The sequence below is a fragment of the Cydia strobilella genome, chromosome 6 (assembly GCF_947568885.1).
Source record: "Cydia strobilella chromosome 6, ilCydStro3.1, whole genome shotgun sequence".
NCBI classification, from domain to species: domain Eukaryota; kingdom Metazoa; phylum Arthropoda; class Insecta; order Lepidoptera; family Tortricidae; genus Cydia; species Cydia strobilella.
In genome coordinates, this window is record NC_086046.1 from 13,828,732 (window position 1) to 13,851,237 (window position 22,506).

Below are 22,506 nucleotides of genomic sequence, written 5' to 3' on the forward strand. Positions count from 1 at the left end.
TTTATTGTGTTTTAATAATTAAAAAAGTAATCGCTGAATCCCTCAAGCATAAAATTGCTCATTTTTAAAAATAATTTTCATATTTTTAGTTTTTGTGCAAACATTTATTATATTTTTTAAACTGCATGTTAGACCTACACCTACAGTTGTGATTTTTAGGGTTCCGTACCCAAAGGGTAAAAGGAGACCCTTTTACTAAGACTCCGCTGTCTGTCTGTCTGTCCGTCTACTCCGTCTGTCACCAGGCTGTATCTCATGAACCGTGATAGCTAGACAGTTGAAATTTTCACATGATGTATTTCTGTTGCCGCTATAACAACAAATACTAAAAAAAAACAGAATAAAATAAATATACGTGGGGCTCCCATTTTTTACGTAATGGTACGGAACCCTTCGTACGCGAGTCCGACTCGCACTTGGCCGGTTTTTTTTCTATCGAACGAGTCAAAACTCAGGATTCGAATCACTGAAGTCCTTAGGAAAAGGCAATCGCTAATTAAATATCGCTAATTAACATTTTGGCAACCATATTGTGACATAAAAAAAAAAATCCAAATTGGTTTACCAATGACGGAGTTATGAGGTAACATACAAACAAAAAAATATATACGGTCGAATTGATAACCTCCTCCTTTTGGGAAGTCGGTTAAAAAGCACTATGACTTTTCAAAAACTGTTCCCTGAGCCTACTGCACCTAAACCACTGAACCTAGTGAGTATTATATTCTTCTGACTAGGGTCAATTGCTGATTGCTGGGCGTTTTATAAAAAATATGGCAACCTTCGGACACGTGACAAAATAATGTAAACAAATACAAGTATGACAGATTTTGTTAGCATTTGAGTTTTGACATATAATATCACTGAAATATGAATTTTCATATTTTTTGAACCCATGGTTCAAAAGTTAGAGAGGGTGGACACATTTTTTTTTCTTTCGGAGCGATTATTTCCGAAAATATTCACTTCATCAAAAAATTTTTGTTTAAGACCCCTATTCGTTTTGCAAGACCTATCCAACGATACCCCACACTATAGGGTTGAAGAGAAAAAAATTACACCCCCACTTTACGTGTAGGGGAGGTACCTACCCTAAAATAACTTATTTTTAGTTTTGCAGCTTTCTAGAACTAACGATCACGGAGCAAAGCCTCGGACAGACAGACTGACAGACAGACGTACATGGCGAAACTATAACGGTTCTTACTTCCTAGTTGACTAAGAAACCCTAAAAAGGTAAATTGGTATGTAACATTATTTGTCATTTCTATTGAACTCCATTTTACATAATAAGTATGCATAAACAAACGTACATAATTTGACAAAAAAGCTTTTACTGAATGTGTGTTCTGCATCTTAACTTACCATCGGTGTTATAGGATTATGTAGATAAGTAAACTAAATTATCCAATCTCCAAAGTTTACATTTCAAATATACGGTTCGGATTTACAACCGACCTTGAACACAGTTTATATGACATTGACAAAACTTGTTAGTTACCTTCGATGGAATAATAAACTTTCTAGCGAATTATACCTAGGTACATTCATAAAAAATATTGGACAAAAGGTAATTCAATCCAGCACTTAAATATTTATGATATCATATATTTACTTACATATAATACAATAAAAATATTTAACGGCGTGATTTTTATTTTAAATCGATTCCAGGAATATGTTTTTTCTTATATGTATATTACTTACAATCATGGGATGAAACCGTCATAAACATGTGTTTCCTTTCCTTATTCCAAAGACGAAGAAGGTGGATAAATGTTTAAATGTTTAAGACTGTGACTTTCGTGTCATAAAATTATCACACAGCGGCTTTTGGCAGGTTTTATTATACTTATCGAATCAGATGGTGTTAAGGAAGATATCATTGAATTACTTTTCTTAGAATCGCGGTTCTCCGTGAGCATCGATTATTTTGGCGTGTAATTGTATGCATTAAATTATAACGTTCCGTGTGATACATGGAAACCAAATTATATGCATAGAATAAAATTATTGAACGTAGCAATACGCCCACGCGCGAATCGAGCGGCGCTAAGTACTTAACTAAAAGAAGTTGTATCGCCAACAGTAGGTACATCTACATATATTGCCTCCGGCGATTAATATATCAATAAACATAATGATCCAAAGCAGGTATTTATTCTACTTTAATACACGGATAGTCGGAAAAAATACATTATAACAAAATATATAGGTACATCAAGTCGCTTACGTACCTATTTTTATTCCTCGTATCTAACGTCTAACCAATATATTATTATATAAAATAAGTAAAACCGACTTCAAAAAGGATACAATAAAATATCATCCCGTTTTATATGCACTAGCAACTGATACGTTTGAAGTCGGCTTTACTTTTATTTAAAGATTAATTTTATTTTTCCATTTTTAGTGTTTCTTACATTCTGCAAGACTCGTTCCTGTCTGGCCAAACTGTCATTATCATTAAACATTTTTGCGCTTTGGGTAGGTACGTTTCAAGTTTTAAAGTCTGGATCTGAAGCCATCAAGATTTGATGAGTTTAACCTCATTGAACCCATCATCAGAAACTAGCCTTAACACAAATGTTCCTTCAGAACTTACTTGCTTGGAAAACATCATACAACGAAGATGACAACTCGCCAAAAGTGAAATATGCGTTGTTAAAGAGTCCCGTTCTGGTCATCATCAGCAGTTCCACTTTATCAAATGGCATTGGTTTGGTTGAAAATGCTTGGTTTGTTGATGTGAATACTAAAATCATTATATGTATGTCTGTCCCTGGATTCGTTATGGATCGCATTATCAGAACTGGGTTTTGACAAAAACGGGACCAACTAATAGGGACAATATCCATTCAAACAAAAAAAATATTTTCACCACAGCAGCTGGTAAAAGCTCTCTTGATTGTTCAAAAACTGATAAGAAAGTTGCATTTTATTCACATGTGAGGCAAAGTAATCAAGTGAAAATATTGAGTTTTTTTTTTCTTATGTTTGCTGGTAGAATTGACTTTTAAATGATGATTTTGAAAAAATATTTAATAATATTCATTTTGAATCGATTTTCTTTGATTTTGTTTGATATTTTACAGTTAGTATTTTTCTTGTGTTGATGTAGTGGAAAACTTTGTGTTTGAAACATCGATCCATCTAGGTTTTATGTTTTATTGTTGGTAAGATTCGCTTTTGAGTGTTTTCAAATATTATTAAATATTCAATATTTATAACATACATTAATTGGTGTGTGTCAAGTGCCCAATCTGCATTGTGCTAACGTGGCTGCCTGTTGCCACGTACAGATGATACAATCATTATATAAAGTCTAATTTTACGAATTTTCGAATAAATGCCTGCATAAAAATAGCAATAATATGATAGATTTTTGCCTTTTAACATTTAGTGCCTCGACGTTTCCTCAAACACATACTTAAGTGTTATCTGTTAATAGTTTTCACTACAGATACTAGGATAAGTTCCCTTTTTTTTCACTGTAGGTATTTCATTTTAAGCAGATTTTCTTCGTCAGCATAATAAAAACACATTCGTTAGCAACGACTACTGATCACAGCACACACAATCACGTGGCACAGTATAAACACTCGCTCTCGCAGTGTATCGCAGACAGAGATGACATCGACGTTACGTCGATGCGTATCCGCATTCTTATTACGTAGCCGGCTCCGGCACCGGCCGAGGCTGTCCTGCGTAAATATTTTGGTAATTAATGTGTAAATCGCTTACGGATAAAGTGCCCACAAATTTAATATAATTCTCACGCTGTACAAGCGAATATACCGTAAAGTGCTTATTAAGTACAATACTGCCTTTTGTCCACTATTATTTTTATTTAGAGTAACATCATATTGTATTTTTTTTAGGGTTCCGTACGGGACCCTATTACTAACACTCCGCTGTCCGTCTGTCTGTCACCAGGCTGTATCTCATGAACCGTGATAGCTAGACAGTTGAAATTTTCACAGATGATGTATTCCTATTGCCGCTATAAGAACAAATACTAATAAGTACGGAACCCTCGGTGGGTGAGTCAGACTCGCACTTGGCCGGTTTTTTTTTAAATAAATACGAATATTGCCTATCACCTTATACTGTCGATTGTACATGTACCTACTCATACAAGCAGCAGCATATACGGTTAGTAAAGAAATCCGCTCTTTTATAAACGGCAGTGCCCCCGCCAAGTCGAGCAAAACAAAGAGGCACGGCCGTACCATCCTTTTCTCGAGGCTATTCAGGCCATTTTCGACGTCCTGTTATTTTGTGCTGGCTATAGCTAGAACCCTAACTTTTCAGTGACATATAGGGCATGATATGGGTTACATATATTCCCAAAAACATTCAGTTTTGAACTTGTAGTTTAAGAATTACCAAAAACGTTGAAGTTACTTTTTTTGCCTTCCTAAGAAGTGTCAAAGCATTTGTATTGGATTCAAACTTTCAACCCCCGTTTAACCCCGTTAGGGGACGAATTTTTGAAAACGCTGTAATCACTTTTCCTGTACTATATAATAATATGCCCATATACAAAATTTCAAGTAAAACGCACTCGAAAAAAAACTGACCTCCATACAAACTTTCAACCTCTTTTTCACTACCTTAGGGGATGAATTTTCAAAAACGCTCAATTTAGTGTTCTTGTATTTTAATAGTATATCTTTTTACAAAGTTTCAAATTGCTAGCTTAAAATAAATTTTGAACCCCATACAAACTTACATCTCCTTTTTAACCCCCTTAGGGGTGAAATTTCTCTAATTTTTATAGCCTATAACCTGGCCGTGGATTTTTTCGACAGATTAGTAAAGTTTACATCAAAATCCGTTCAGCCGTTTTTATTTGATGCGCGGTCAAATAAACAGACAAACAGATAAACAGACAAAAATTCTAAAAACTGTTGGAACGTGTTCTGTTATCGATTCTAAGTATCCCCAGCTAATTATTTTTTTCGAATATCTTCCATGTACAGACTTTCGACCTTTTCCGCTTTATTATATGTATAGATAATATAAAAATACTTTAATACATAGAAAACACCCATGACTTAGAAACAAATATCTGTGTTCATCACACAAATAAATGCCCTTACCGGGATTCGAACCCAGGACCATTGGCTTCACAGGCAGTGTCACTACCCACTAGGCCAGACCGGCAATGTATGATCAACGGGTCTCTATTGTTTGACATAATTATTGAAAGTCATAATGTAATGATTGTAATATTATCATCTATACATATAATAAAGCGGAAGAGAGTCGAAAGTCTGTACATGGAAGATATTCGAAAAAAAATTGGCTGGGGATACTTAGAATCGATAACAGAACACATTCCAACAGTTTTTAGAATTTTTGTCTGTTTATCTGTTTATCTGTTTGTCTGTTTATCTGTTTGTCTGTTTATTTGACCGCGCAACTAATGAAAACGGCTGAACGGATTTTGATGCAAACTTTACTAATCTGTCGAAAAAATCCACGGCCAGGTTTTAGGCTATAAAAATTTGAGAAATTTTACCCCTAAGGGGGTTAAAAAGGGGATGAAAGTTTGTATGGGGTTCAAGATTTATTTTAAGCTAGCAATTTGAAACTTCGTAAGAAGATATATTATTGAAGTATAAGAAAACTAATTTCAGCGTTTTTGAAAATTCATCCCCTAAGGAGGTGAAATAGAGGTTGAAAGTTTGTATGGAGATCATTTTTTTTTTTGAGTGCGTTACTTGAAACTTTGTATAATGAGCATATTATTATAATACAGGAAAAGTGATTTTAGCGTTTTCAAGAATTCGTCCCCTAACAGGGTTAAAAGGGGGTTGAAAGTTTGAATCCATTACAAATGCTTTGAAACTTCTTAGAAAGGTATGATAGACGATTACAAAAAAACTAATTTTGACGTTTTTGGAAATTTAACCCCTCAGGGGGTTGAAAAGGGGATAAAAGTTTGTCTTGGGGTGCAAATTTTATTTTAAGCTAGGAACTTAAAACTTTGCAAAACGTTATTATATTAAAAAGCAAGAAAATTACTTTCAGCGTTTTTAAAAATTCATCCCCCATGGTGGTGAAAAAGCGGTTAAAAACTTTATCTTAACTATATATATGTTAATTTGTTTTGTAATAGCACTAACATTATTTTTATTAGCTATGTAAGTTACTAACACATATGGGTGTATTAGGCCTGAAATAAATGACAATTTAATTTAATTTAATTTAATTTATATCATTTTAGCTACTAGGCCAAGTTAGGTATCGATTTTGTATAAATCGGGTATGCCGAATTCATTTATGATATCAAAATGACACCATTCCCGAGTGAAAACACAAAAAATATGAAAAAACTTTTTTTAATTTCTCTTTACGCTTAAACCGCTAAACCGATTTAGATAAAATTTGGTATAGAGATAGTTTGAGTCCCGTGAAAGAACATAGGGTAGTTTTTAACCAAAAAAATGGAGACTGCGTTTGCATGGAGAAGCGGCCGTGCCCTTTCCTCTTAATAATGGTCACGAATGTGGGTACTTTAAAAAAAACATTTTTCAGTTAATGTCAAACGATTTGGGACTTAAACGCGTTACCATGCCTTCCCGAAAAAATCGAATCTTTCGCGAAAGTCTCGCAATGCATTGCGGCCACAAGGGGCACGGTCTCAGGAGTCTGAGAAAAACCACGGTGAGAGACTCAGTGGCACTCTAGCCAGGCAGGTCGCTTCGCTTTCGGCTGAAACGGCAAGCCAGCGCGAGTTCGATTGTGATCCCAAATATATCGTACGTATTACATATGTAGGCGCAGATCCTGACGGAGTGTGGCGCCGGAGAAGCCGTGTTCATCCCGCGTATCCTTCTCATTCCGAGCAACTTCCCGTTCCGCTTCAAGCGTCTACAGGTCCCCGTGAGCGTCTGCTTCGCTATGACCATCAACAAGTCGTAGGGGCAGATGCATTTCCCACTCCGAAAACAAAAAAAAGGGGCAGACGCTGCCCGCCGCCGGCGTCATTTGACTGGAGGACCGATTTGGATGACATGATTTTGATGGGAACACCCAAATATTCCGAAATATGTTTTTCCGATTTTTATAACCACGACTTTCATAATCCCGATTCATAAGTCCGAAATATCAAAATTACGATTTTTAAAAACACGATGGAATAAAATCACGAATGTGCTATTTCCAAAAACTTAAAATCCGATTGTCACTTGATAGAAAGCTTAAAGTTCCGATTTTACACTTTTCCGAAAATATACTTTTTTCCGAATTCCTAAATTCCGAAAAATCATTGTCCGATCGGAAATAAAATAATTCGGTATTCAGAAATTCGGTTTTTTACAAGATCGGAAAAATGAAATCCGTGATATTCAAATGAAGACTCACGTTTTAGTAATTATTACGGGTACCTGTCGTGCCGCATCATGTTAAATTCGGCATAAAATATGTTTGGCATAAAAATTCGGCATAAATAAATTAGACAGAACTGCGAACCTGCGAACCCGAACTGTTGCTAGAAGTGGGTCACAGCTAGCGATCACATGGCGCCTCCCGTCAACGGCAGGTGACGGAAACGCCGCAGGGGATTTTAGTGGGTATTCTCCTCCTCTCTCTCTGACTAACAGAGGGAGCCTTGGGAGGAGCGAGCCCCACATACCACCCCCCAATGGGCTTCCCCATTGCCCGGGGGGCGAGATGCGTAAATGCATTTACCCCTGCGTCAAAAAAAAACGACACGAAAACGAACTGTTGCCAGAAGTGGGTTAGGTTAGGTTAGAATTGCGACCCCCAAGAAAACGAACTGTTGCCAGAAGTGGGTTAGGTTAGGTTAGAATTGCGACCCCCAAGAAAACGAACTGTTGCCAGAAAAGTGGGTTAGGTTAGGTTAGAACTGCGACCCCCAAGAAAACGAACTGTTGCCAGGAAAGTGGAAATTTAAAAATTGGGATATTTAAAATAGGAATCACGTTAATTCGGAATAAGGGCAATTCCGAATTCGTGATTTTGAAAATCGTAAATGTTAAATTCGGTGTTTGCCACCATCGGAATTGTTATACTCGGAATTATGTAGTTCGGAATTTACAATATTTGGCTTTTTGGGTTTTCGGAAAAGTTTCGGAAAATTCGGGAATTCGTAATTATGACAGTCGGAATTTTGATGGGTCGAGCATTTAAAAATCGGAATGATAAAATTCGACATTCTAAAATTCGAAATAAAAAATTTCGGAATTATGTAGTGTACCCGATTTGCATAGGTACAGTCAAGGACGTAAAAATACAAAAATGGTACTGTATCGTTCGATATACACCTACTACTCTATGCCATTTAAATCACGTCAAAAATTTGAATAAGGGCAAAAAAAATATTCATTTTGTAGTGTAATTTTATTTAGTGGTAGCAAAGAGGATATAATATTATAGAACGGTACTGTCATAGTAAATTTTGTAACCACAGTAAATTCACTGCCATCTATCGACACACTTTAAAACTAAAAATGAAGATTTATTAAAATACGATAAAATGTATTTAAATATGGATAAATGATCTTTTTTATTTGCATTAATTATTTTTATTATTTTGACCCATGTTCTTTCACTGATATGCGTTAAAATTGTTAAATAATAACAAACGAAACCGTCAACGCCCTCTATACGAGAGTAGGCAAAAGGTAGTAGCGACATCTGATCGAGAATCAAATTTTCGTGATTTTCGAGGCACATTTTTTCCTTAGACTGTATCCATCTATTACGGAGTTATATCTATCTTTGGTGGTAGGTACCTAATTGTAAAATATTTTATCTGGACTACAGTCCTCTAGCGTATCCATCTGTCAACTTTACTTTAAGTTCTGTCTCCAGGGGACAGGGAGATAAATTAGGGGTGAATTAGCCGCTTACTGAAACAGACCGAATTCCACGCAGGCGAAGCCGCGGGCACAGCTAGTTAGTCATAATTTGGTTTTTCTCAGAAACGAGGAACTTTTCAGGATTGCCATAAAACAAACCTAACCTATCTATAGAATAACCCGAGGAAAATCCTGAAAAGTTAACGGTTTCAGAATTATGACTAATGATAATATGACAATCAATTCATCAAAACATTATGCCATCAATAATTATGTCAAACATGATCAACATAGACATAGACATAGACATAATTTATTGGTAATAAGATAAATCAGGTCACTTATTTCTACACATCACCTATTTTTCATATTTTTTTATTTTGTCAAATATTGTTCTATTTTATTTTATTATAAGTATTTGTGTTAGATATAAATTTATCTTATAACATATATTACGTAAATGTTACCGAGACATATACTATGCACAGGCACTATATTTAAATAACATTGACATTATAATATCGTGGTCTAAACGAACCGTAATATTTCGCATACATTATGGCCAGTATTTTCTTCGGTGCGTGGTCAGGTTTGTATTCCATAATACGCTTTTAATCCCATAGCAACTAGTGGCTTTCAAGGCAAACAAATTTAAGAATAAATCAGTAAATTAACGAATCGAGTAATTCGTATTGTTGGAGATTATACGGACTATCAGTTGTGGCCATATGTTTGCTTTGTATCTGGACGTTTTGACAAATATGTAATTATATGTAGAAATTATGCGGCACAGTCGACAGGCATCTAGAAGAGGTTTCTAATTTAGTGTTCCTTTAATACTTAGTTGGCACATACATTTAGAGGCCTTATTTTCGTTATGTCATTGTATACTTATTTGTTGTGTGTGTTTGCTCGCTCCGTAGCCAAGTGTGTAATATGTGCAAGCGCGACGTAATGATATTCAAAATATCGAATTTGTATTATATTGGTATAAATTTTCATTTCTTAATATGGCTCCACGGCGATTAAATTCGCGGCACGGTCGGCCTTTGCCGTTTGTGTTGAAAAAGTGCTATAGATAAGGCTTGACATTCATAGATAAACGAATTTTAATCGCACATCAATGTCAATATACAATTGACATTGAACTTGGTCGTTTATATAGCATTGTAGGCAACGATACGTGATTTGAAGTTACTATGTCTAATTTGATAACGCGAAGGTCATTTGTAAAAGGTTCCCCTATCTTTGGCATAATTTTTTTCGTAATAATTCTATTCTGCATAATAACTTTAGGCATAAACTGACTTGGTATTAGGTAGTTGCGCATACGTACTGTACGCATAATTTTTTATTGATAGAAGTATATCTTTTGGCACAAAATTAATGTCCGAACCTGGTATCTGTTTCATTTCGCATAATTTTATTTATAATTATATTTTTCTTGCATAATTCGCTACAAGCACAAAATTTTATGGCATAGAAAAGTTTTGCATATTTGCATGACTCATATATGTTAAGGCCGAATATTTTTTTGACGGAATAACTTCATTTCGCCGAATCAATCGAGTCTCCGACGAGATAAAGACTGCGAGAAACAATAACTTGTTCGTATCTAAACTGAAATCTTACTTAATCTCTGCTGCGTACTATTCGTTGCAAGATTTCTTAAGCAAGTAAAAAGTATGTAGTTAAATAATTTGCAAAAAAATATAAGAAAAGTTTATAGAAAAGCACAAAGTCGAGTTACTAAATCCATTAATGTGTGACATTCATAGTCGTACTCAAAACTCAACACAAATACGCATGTGATAGCTATAAATACTTACTATTATGAATACTAAATTATTATTGTTTTATATGTACTATAAAATATAATTGTAAATTTGATGATGTGACGTGTTAAAATTATTATTTTATAAATAAATAAATTGAAAATTAAAATTGAAATGACCATGTGGCAATTCAACCCAAAAATTCTAGGACGCCTAGGTTCTCGCATAAGTTTTTGAAGTATCTTTTTACAGTTCTAACCTTACCTAACCAACGGTTCTGGCAACAGTTCGTTTTCTTGGGGGACGGACTTCTCTTCTAATCTAACCTAACCCACTTTTCTGGCAACGGTTTTTTTGTCGTGGGGTCGCAGTTCTAACCTACCTAATCTACTTTTCGGCAACAGTTTTTTTCGTGGGGTCGCAGTAAAACGCGTTACGCATTCCCCCAACCTGGGGAGCCATTGAGGGGTTATGTGGGACTCCCTCCTACAACCATTCTCTCCTATTAATTGGAGGAGAGGAGGTATAACCACTAAAAGTCACTTCAATGTCACCCTTGTTACCGTTTTGAAGGAGCCATGGGATGCCTGAGATTCTACCGTGACTCCTTCCGGCATGAAATTTGAGTTATGATGAACAACTACGAAACAACGACGTTTTCTTATATCGTCTATTTTTTATCTCTTTGTTAACTTAAACATCCTGTAGCTCCTAAAATATTGATCGTAGAGTAAAAATAAATACTTTGAGCCGTTTGGGGTGGAGACCCTCGGGCCTTGGGGACCCGGAGCACATGGTATATTTAGGGAGCTAGCGAAGCGTCTCAATGATGTTACGGGTGACCAGAGGGCTGGTTACTTCCTTGCTCAGAGAATTGTCATCGCAATTCAGCGCGGCAATGCTACCAGCCTTCTAGGCACCTTACCATCCGGCGCCGAGCTAGCTCCCATTTTTTACTTGTAAATATATGTAGATATTTTTAATTATTTATGTTTTTATATTTTTATGTTTGTTAGAAATAATTCTAGAGAAATAACTTTAATTTTTTTTTCTTATGACCTAATTTATAGAAAATTTTATGTAGAAACTTTTGTCCGAAGTAATTATAATGCTATTCGTACAGATATTCGAGATATGAGTAAAAATCTGAAAAATGATTTAATCATCCATAATATTTTTCATCAAAATCTAACATCATGCAGCGCATCCCATTTGGTGTTTTCATAATTATATAGGTAATTCGATTATACAAACCGACGCTTTCTTTAATTTAAACATGCGTTGAAAAACAATTCTATCAAAATGTAGCTTATTATGAGAGATGCGTTTTAGGTCATAAAAGTTATGTCAAATAGAGGGAATCAAAATACGTTTTCTGCAATGTTAACATTCGCCTAAAACCTATTATGCTAAACAGATTATGCAAACGTCACACGATCACGTTTCGGACAATTGAACAAACGCAAAATAAAATTATTCGTATCAAAAATCGGCCATGATAACAGTAGTCTGCTTAAGATTCGGACTCGGAAATATTCGGACAATAGTATATTATACAAATTGAAGCTTTCTGCAAACGCTGCTGTCACGGAAGTTATAATTTTTATAACAATGGACTCGATAAACATCGAACGTGTCGGTTTTTAGAGTTCCGTACCTCAAAAGGAAAAAACGGAACCCTTATAGGATCACTCGTGCGTCTGTCACAGCCTAATATATTTTCTCCGAAACTACTGGACCAATTAAGTTGAAATTTGGTATACATATGTAAGTTTGTGACCCAAAGATGGACATGTAACGTAAACAAATAAAATTCAAATATGGAAACCACTTTTGGGGGTAAATGAGAAAATTAAAAAATATAGTTTTTCAAACTATATCGTGTTACATATCAAATGAAAGAGCTCATTGTGAGAAACTTAAATATAGTTTTTTTATAAATTTAGGATAAACAGTTTAGAAGTTATTCAAGAAATATATACAAAATATGACCATTCCCCCCCCCCTTTATCTCCGAAACTACTGGGTCTAAAATTTTGAAAAAATACACAAAATAGTTCTTTACCTATAGATCACAGGAAAACCTATTAGAAATGTGTAGTCAAGCGTGAGTTGGACTTAATTACTTAGTTTTTGATCCGACCCCTACGGGTTTTTTAAAGACATTTCACATAAAAAATACATTGTTTAAATTGTGTAATGTACGGAACCCTTGGAACGCGAGTCCGACTTGCACTTGGCCGGTTTTTTTTACAAGTTGATAGCAAAGTACCTACTTATTCTTCACAGTTGGATTGGAATCATCATCACTCAGTCACTCTTACTTTTTTTCTTTTTCCTCGAATATACCACATTTTGTCTTTTTGATACGACAAAGCAAGAGAAGAACAGACAAGAATCATTTTCATACATTCATGTTTTATGTTGGTGTTAAAACGTTAACATATCTGTGTATGTTCACCATCAAAGTTCATTAAATTTTAAAGGACTCGATTTACTTAAGTAATATCCGTGTAGCGGTTAGAATTACATTACACACACTAGTTACTAGAAATTATGTAAATCTTGAAAATATACGGTGCTTTAAACACCTAAAACGCAGTCTGCTTGCGGTGTTTTAATTTTAAAGGCTCGGGCAAAATATCCATAAAGTAGTTATAAGCTGCTAAAGCTGCACGATTATTGGCCATTTTAGTAATTACGGCTAGATGAGGATAAGTTTTAGAAAGCTGCTCCTAAATACACTAGCCTTAGGGACAGAGTAAATACACTGCATAAGTGCATAATTCCACAATTTCCGTTCAATGTGAAAATGAACAAAAGTACAATCAACATCAATAGGTAGCAGATAACACTACACGTCAACAGTATCTCATTTTCTACCTACTAACTTTACACAAATAGTACCTAAGTGTCTATATTTAAAACAATTAGAATGTGACACATGCTTTTGACTACAAACTGGAGAGAATGAATTCTGTATTTGTAAAAGTAAAGGTTGGCTGTTACATTTGGCGTGTTGTTCTATTCACTACTTACATTCTACACAGCACGTTTTTTAGGGTTCCGTACCTAAAGGGTAAAAACGAGACCCTATTACTAGGACTGTAGGACTCCACCGACCGTCTATTTGTCTGTCACCAGGCTGTATCTCATGAACCGTGATATTTAGCTAGACAGTCGAAATTTTTACAGATGATGTATTTTTGTTGCCGCTATAACAACAAATACTATATAACGACGGAACGTTTTTTTAGTATTAGTAGATAGGACAAATTTTAGTACCAACCGGACCGGACCGGACCGGTACCGGATACTTAGACGAACAAGATACGAGTAACAAAACGGCCACGATGCGCTCCTAAATCCTTGAATCCTATTGATCTTAAGGGTCTCCGGCAAGCTCGGTTCTCCATTCAAACGTAGTTCCGCTCTCATTTCAAAACGACTAGCTAGATTGCTCTGAAACTTTGTACTTACAATAGTATAAGGTATATCTATGTCTGTAATTAGTTTATGTAGCTTCAGATACCATAGAAAAAAAAATACAGCGAATTTTTTTTTTATACAAAACTTGTTTTTGCTCTATTTCGTTTGTTTTGTAAACGGGAGCTATATAAACTAATTTCAGACCTAGATATACGTCATGTCATTGTATGTGCAAAGTTTCATTACAATCCAACACGTAGTTTTACAATGAGAGCGGAACTACGTTTGTATGGGAAGGTGCAATTCGGCCGAGCTTGCTCTTAAATCGTGATTTTGAAGTAAACGTGTGTAGTGTAAATATTTATCAGTACGGTTTTTACTCACTATTATTTTTAGTCGCTTTTGGCGACATGTAAAGATCCATGTAAGAATCCGAAACATGTCGCCAAAAGCGACTAAAAATAATAGTGAGTAAAAACCGTACTGATAAATATTTTGAAATATGTCTCACGATAGTTTAAGTGCGATTGGTGTGTAGTGTAGTAGTCTAATGCATCCATTTACCGCGCGGGCGCCACTGAGGCTGTGATCTATGTGGGACCGCGCGGTTTCGCAACCAAAGAATTGTCGTCGCGTACCTTGTGCAACCATACCCGTTGAGAGCAACCCGTTTATTGTGAGGTGCGTTGTGAAACCCAACCAATGAAAGTATGCACCTTAACAACATTTATTGTTAATCAAGAGCCTTCTTAAGCACTGGACCGCATAAGTTGATAGGTATACACACATACGATTTAAAACTTTCCCTGTTGTATTTATATTGATTTCTTGCTAGATTTAGATTTTAGGCACAAATACTCGCAAGATGATGCCACTTAGATGTAACAAAAATAGTTTTACTCTTAAATGAATAGCGAAAGAAAGCCTTAAAATGTTAGCGGGCAAACTTCATTTTCACCACACCAGCTGGTAAAAGACTCTTGATTGCTCAAAAACCAATGACAAAGCTGCGTTTTATATCCACATAATTATGTGGCAGAGTAAACGAATGCACATTTAGAGTCGTTTCCTTATGTTGGCTGAGAATTTGCTTTTAAATGATGAATTTTAATGATTCATATTTAATAACATTAAATTGGATTTGATTTTGTTTGATATTTTACAGTATTTTCTTCGCGTCGGTGTGGTGAAAAATTTTGTGTTTCACTCTGTGGCAAAATTTGTTTAACCCTCGTGCCTTGAAACCCTCGCAACGCTCAAGATTCCACTTTTCGAACCACTCGCTACGCTCGTGGTTCAATTTTGGAACCTTTCACTTGCTCGGGTATCAATATTAGCACGAGCAGTTAAACAACAACTTTGCCCCTTGAAAAACAAATACCAATTTATTAATTATACCTGCTTATGTCGGCAGTTTCGTCGTAAGTTAAGTTAATTTTATCAATTTTTAGGGTTCCGTACCTCAAAAGGAAAAGACGGGACCCTTATAGGATCACTCGTGCGTCTGGCGTACTACTGGACCAATTCATTTGAAATTTAATACACATATGTAAGTCTGTGGCCCAAATACTGGCATGTAACGTCAACAAATGAATATTAAACATAGGGGCCACTTTTGGGGGGTAAATGAGAAAATAAAAAAACAAAGCTTTGTCAACTTTGTTGTGTTATATATCGACTGAAAGGGCTCATTGTTAGAATCTTAGATATTTTTTTTTGCTATACATTTTTTTGAAGAAACAGTTTAGAAGTTATTCAAGAAAATAGGCAAAAACCTACCATTCCCCCCCCCCCCCTTATCTCCAAAACTACTAGGTCCAAAATTTTGAGAAAAATACGCAAAATAGTTCTTTACCTAAAGATGTCAGGAAAACCTATTAGAAATCTGCAGTCAAGCGTGAGTGAGATTTAAGAACAAAAATGCGGTTAGGCTGTTTTAAGGACAAGGCCTAATGGTTTACGTGAAACTATTCCTAAGCCCGAGGGCCGAGATCCGCGTAAGGCCGAAGGCCCGAAACTTCCCGAAGTGTTTTGGGAGGTTAATAGTGCTTAGACAAAGGACAATGGTACAAGTGTCTGAATTCGATGACTAGAGGCCGAGCCCCGCGTAGAGCTGAAGGGCTGGAGCGTCCGACCTGTGCATGTGCTTCCTAACACTCCACGAGTATCTTAAATGTGAAGGACGAAGGCCAGAAGCGTCCAGAAGAGACAGGCCTACACGCGAGCTGTGGGAGATTAGTGCTTCAACACTGAATAATGGTCAAAGTATCTTAATTTGCGACGGCCAAAGGCGAAGGCTGAGCACCGCGTAGGGCCGAAGCCCGAGAGGTTCGTTTTAGATTCGAGCGTAAGTCGGACTGAAGGAAAAATATGCATTTAGACTGTATCTGGTACATTTGAGTACTACATTCCTGCAACTCTCTTTCTCTCTCTTGGACCTTCACTATTAAAATACTTGAGGTAGTTGCGGTAAGCCTGCAACCGTCGGACGCTCCGAGCTTACGGCTTTCGCATTTGGGCTTTGGGGTATTTATTTGATCTTGCTATCCGAGCTAATTTTCATCAGTCTTGTATATTAAACAAGATCAATCGTTAAATATCTGTGAAACTTCCACATTAATTTTTTTTTACAACTTGTTATAATCCCACTTATTACATTGTATTACTAAGTAAGTAATATATATCAAATGACATCACTTTTTTCAAAATACGTCCATAGACGGATGAGGTCACTAATTAAATACCGCGCATAAGGGTTATTATAGGTCCGAATATGTCGTTTCTAGCGCAAAACAAGCACCATCTTTGTCAGCGGTACATTCAATTCCAAGTAATGGCTTGTTTCCTAAAGATCGATATAAAAACTATGCATATATGTAACTATTATAGTTGCAGAGATATAAGCCACCGCGCCATAACACTGCGTTACATCTGGTTTATGATCCGACCCATTCGGGTTTTTCAAGAAGTTTTACTCACGTTTTACGTACAAAAATAAAACAATGTTATACTTGTGTGATGTACGGATCCCTTGAAATGCGAGTCCAACTCGCACTTGACCGGTTTTTCCTAACATTACTTATTTCGTTTTAATAGATATAACATATCTGAAGAATTCAATGTTACTAGAACTGAAAAATATGTTTTTTTTTGTTAGAGAAAATACAAAAAATCAGGTATTGATCGCTACAGGTGCTACGCCGTAGTATTGAGTAGAAAAGTTACTTACTAATTACGACGGCCAATTTCGCTGCGGTCAATTAACAAAAAATGCAGGCAGGGAATTTAAATTATTAAGACGAAAGTGGAGGATCCGCGCGAAATCGCCTTTTCATACAAACGTAGTCCTCATTGTCCTCCCTGGATATTAACATTATTGAAAATATTTTAAAACAATTAGTTGTATATTAACCACAGCTATGCCCTACGTTCGATTTGTTTGAATTTTTAATTTACTTAGAAGCATTTAAAATTTTGTATGAAATCTGTTTATCGCTCCTAATTTTTACAATAATCAAAAAATCGAAAAAGTCAAACGTAGGAGCATAGCTATTATAGTTAATATGCATCAAATCATGTATAAATATTTTCCATAAAGTCAATATCCAGAGAGGAAAATGGGGACTACGTTTGTATGGAGAAATGGCCGTCCTCTTTCCTCAGTTAAACACGATCGAAATAGTGTTTGATGGACGTCGGGAGACGGATGAACGATACGTGTCAGCGGTTCGCTTTCAAACGAAAGGGTCGGAGGTGTCTGAAGGTGATCACAAAATAGACACGTAGGTTCTCACCTCAAGCGGATTCAATGCAAGAAAAATGGTAAACATATTATTGACGCAAATAAGTTACCGGCGCCGACGCTCGCTGCGAAAAGATGCTACTTACTGATGACTGCGGTGGACGCCTGCACAGTGTCGGCGATGACGGCTAGCACGAGCAGACAGAGAGCGGCAGCGCGCGGGCCGAGCATGATCGGAGCTACCGGCGCCGGCGCCCGCTGCGCCGCCTCCCTTGCATCACACACTCGCGCTTCGCCACGAGTGCGCACCACCTGAAACGACGGTTAATGTACTATTTTCGAAATTTTATTACAAGAAGGTTACATATATGTATTTAAGGTACAGCCCCAGCCCTAAATGATTATGTTTTCTCAAAACTGAAACTTAATTGATCAATAAGAACCCGACCAAATCATTAGTTCTTACTTTGTTTTTTTTTATTACATTAAAATTCTTGCAATTTAGTCATTGTTTTAACAAAGTATCAGTATGGTATTACACATTTTTTATGTCATCCATTTATTTTATATTTATTTTGTGGATTTCGAAAATTTACATAGAGAATAGACTGTGAAATTTAAAACAGACAGTATTTATACAGACTAGGTGCATGATAAGTACAGTCTAAAGCAAAAAAAAATACAAATACAAGACAGAAGATTCACGTTTATCCATCGTATCAAAGAACTTCATACACTTTTTATACAGATCCATCCAACTATTTGCAAAGACATCACATTCAAGAGCGCGGACAAGTGGTGATTTGCCATGGCACATAGTGTCTGCTTTAGGCACAGCTAATAAGAGACTACACGGTCGGAAACGAAATCAGGCCTTAGCCATGGAAGGAACGATCAGGCGTACGAGCTGTGCAAGTCAGGGCAGTCTGAGTTCCCTCGCAGAATATTGCCTGGACAGTAGTCAAAAGATTATAAAAGATATCATATTTTTCCCCTCACTAGCTCGGAAAGCCGTCTTTTATCCTTTAAAACAAGCGGGGAAAAACGCATTTTATCCACTAGTGGGGAAAGTTATTTGACCTTGGATGGAGCGTGTTTAAGTAGCTTGACAGATAACAAAACGTAAAACGCTCATAATAATGGTTCGTTCGATATTAATTATCATTAGATAAATGATTTGAAAATCTAATAAAAAATACCAGATTTAGCTTTATTTAATGATCTTAAGTAAACCTTAAAATTCCATAAAAAACTTTTGTTTTTTAATAATTATGTTAAATATAATTCTGAACGCACAAGTTAAGTCGATGCAATTTCAAAACGCATCATTGACATTTCATACGTCAGAAATGTCAACATTGACAACAAAAATTTTGCTTTAAAACTTCTCGCGTAAAAGTACAGAATTTCTAGTTTTTTGTTATAATATCGTAAAAAAATGAGTGATTCCAGTTGATGAAGATGATCTAACGCCTGTGGATGTTGCACTTTCCTCGCTATAGTGAGGGGAAAAGTTTTGTGTTACACACGGGTGCAAATGTATTTTACTTCTCGTGTGTTAAAACACAACTTTGCACCCTTGTATAACAAATAACTATTAACTACTCCCTAATTAGGCACCTAAATCTATAAAAACAAATAGTTATATAGGGACAAGATTTCAAATTAAAATCGTGATAATTATATTCCAACAAAAACTATTGAACATTGGCGCGTCGAATGTAACGCAAGGCAGTCAATGAACTCCAAATTATCTCAAATGAGTGATACGTAATTTATTTATTGGGATTTTTTGCAATACCGACCCAGATATGTGGTACATCGTTGGTGATTGATAGAGTAAGACGTGGGTGCTGCCTTCCCTTTTAGAACTACGTTTAACAAACCGAGCTTTTATACATTTTAACCACTACGAGATTGTTACCACTTATACCAACGATAGCCATAAAGTTCATTTGCTAACTGTGCCCACACTCAACGAGTAACCGATAAGGAATCATTGCAATCCTAAATTATGTACCCAGTCAAAAATACAGATAATAAGTAAATAACATAATAACTTTGCTTCATCTAGAAATCATGTAAGTAATCATGTTTTGCCTTATTTTAACCTGTCTACTTAAGTTATCTATGAATACAATTAGGTAACTAGACAGGTTCACTTTACAAAATATACAAACACTAAATTCAATCGTTGACATATCTAAGTAAACGAGACAGTGCGACGACGAGATATTTGATCAACCACGAAATATCCTTAGTAACTGCAAAGTTATACCTAATTGAGAATTAATTATATATACAATGTTAATCGTAGATTTAATGACCCCTTGCAGTGCCGTTTCTGCGCTTGATAGTCCTTAGCGCATTTTTTACCACATTCTGCGAGATCGACGACCTCCGGAGTACCTACTCTCGGACATATACCATTTTATTCATTAATAATAGAGTAGAGCAAAAAGTGATACAAATTAAGTGAGTTTACATGATCGCACGCGGCCTACTGCAAAAATCTCGCCGTATTGTCAATTACGCTAGTTCCGGCTTTACATCCTCTTTGGTAATGCATTTTAAACTTGATGCAAAAAATAATGCTTGCCTCTTAATGTAATACTTCTTGTTAGTCGCGAAATGTACTCGTAAACGCCTACCATAAACGGAGCGCATTCACATTAAACGAGCATCTACTTGCACAAAACAAACCTATATCAATCATAGATAGGGTACGTGCAAAATAATTGAGGGTATAATCATCTCAATAGTGTTCCAATTGAATTGTTGAGCATAATACTGCATAGTTGCTTCGTATCAAGACGATCTGCTGGAAGAGATATAAGATGTTTCTGCCAAGTTTAGTTCGATATACTAGTAACCTTAAAAAAAAGGATGAGTACTTAAGGCCCGTTTACACATTGATTAGTGATTACCGCGAGAATAAAACATTAGCTACTGGCGCCTGTAGGAAGTTATGTGCCATTACTAATCGCTAGTTAATCTATATCATTACAGAGAAAACCGTCCGTTTTTTACAATACCTAATTGATCGTGGGTGGCCTGTTTAAGTCATAACCTGAATAGAAAAATTAACTTGTTAATTAACTGATTCTTCAACCCCTTATAATTATATCAATAATTTACTCGTCAACTTATTTCGCTAGAACTTGGCTTTGTTTTTAAGATAAATACTTTTAATGACATCAGATCATTATCAGAGTAAAAACAAGGAATGAAGTTGTAAAACAGTTAAGTGGGTATAAGAAAAAGCATTTATCTACGTAAAATTACCCGACAAATGGAACCATTAAATTGATACCCATTAGGTAGGTACGCAGAAAACGATAAAACGTTATTATGACATTATAGTTGTTTTTACTTCAAGTTATAAGTAAATGAAGTACTGACTTATAAAGAATGGGAAATGACCAAGATCAACAATGTACATGATAAAAGTTAATAAGTGTGAGTAGGTATAGGTAAATAATGTAAATATACCTACATAAATTCGGAAAATGTTATGAATAATTTATATTTACGTTCACTATCTACTTAAGAGGCCGGTGTCGATTTTAGTCGCAAAAATGGAAAATTGATAGATGTAGTCGATGAAATTGTAAACCTTTTGTTACCAAATTGAAATAACAAGTACTGGTTTCTATTAGCACGTCTTCTTATCTTGCCTTTTATCAGATCATTTTTTTGAAAACAGACTTACTAAATTAGTAATGTTTTTTTTTCTGATGGACGTTTAGGTTAAGGTAAACGAGCGTTTAGGTAAACTGATTTTGTCGCTCTTATTTGTAAATTTCGTAAAGTTTGGACTGCTAAAAATAGTAAATTTGTATTACACATATTTTGTACTTGACCTTTATCAGATTACATTTTTGTTATATGACTTAGAGTTCGAGGAATGACGACGACGATGAACGACGAATTCAATTTTCTCCAGAAATTACTTCAAAACAAGTGACAGTTTCTCTAAAAATTGACTTAACTTCAACGTAATTTTGATACTTAAACAATCTACAACATTTGCTGAAACTATTCTTATACATAAATTTGTATAATTTACCACCATAATTTTATGATGAATTTTTAAAAACTGCCCCTTCTCTTCATATATTACCGGTGACGCACGCTCGCGACCTCATTATTATAAGAAGACGTGCTAATAGAAACCAATACTTGTTATTTAGATATTACGTAACAAAACGTGTATAATTTCAACGACTAAATCTATCAATTTTACATTTTTGCTCCAAAATCAACTACGGCCTCTTAATTATTTTTGTGATAATACATACATCACAATATAAGAAAGGAGGACTTATACAGTGCGTGTGAATGTTTTCGATTCGATTTTCAATGGAGCAAATTTTTATCCAATAAAATATAAATCGGGCGGGGCATACCTCGGCTTATGAAGAAACCGGTCAAGTGCAAGTCGGTCTCGCGCACGAAGGGTTCCGTACCATTACGCAAAAAACGGCAAAGAATCACGTTTGTTGTATGGGAGCTCCACTTAAATATTTATTATATTCTGTTTTTAGTTTTTGTTGTTATAGCGGCAACAAAAATACATCATCTGTGTAATTTAAACTGTCTAGCTATCACGGTTCATGAGAAACAGCCTAGTGACAGACGGACAGACAGATAGACGGACGGACAGCGAAGTCTTAGTAATAGGGCACCGTTTTTACCCTTTGGGTACGGAACCCCAAAAAAATAA

At 35.6% G+C, this 22,506-nt stretch overlaps 1 protein-coding gene across 1 annotated transcript in view; it reads right to left on the bottom strand.

The window, feature by feature from the left end:
* The window catches only part of LOC134742459 (BMP-binding endothelial regulator protein), a 95,928-nt gene that overhangs the window by 43,408 nt on the left and 30,014 nt on the right, over positions 1-22,506 (bottom strand). Inside the window, exon 2 of the mRNA XM_063675634.1 lies at positions 17,927-18,092. Coding sequence (XP_063531704.1) covers positions 17,927-18,011 — 85 coding nt within the window. The 5' untranslated portion in view covers positions 18,012-18,092. The remainder of the gene's footprint in view (positions 1-17,926; positions 18,093-22,506) is intronic.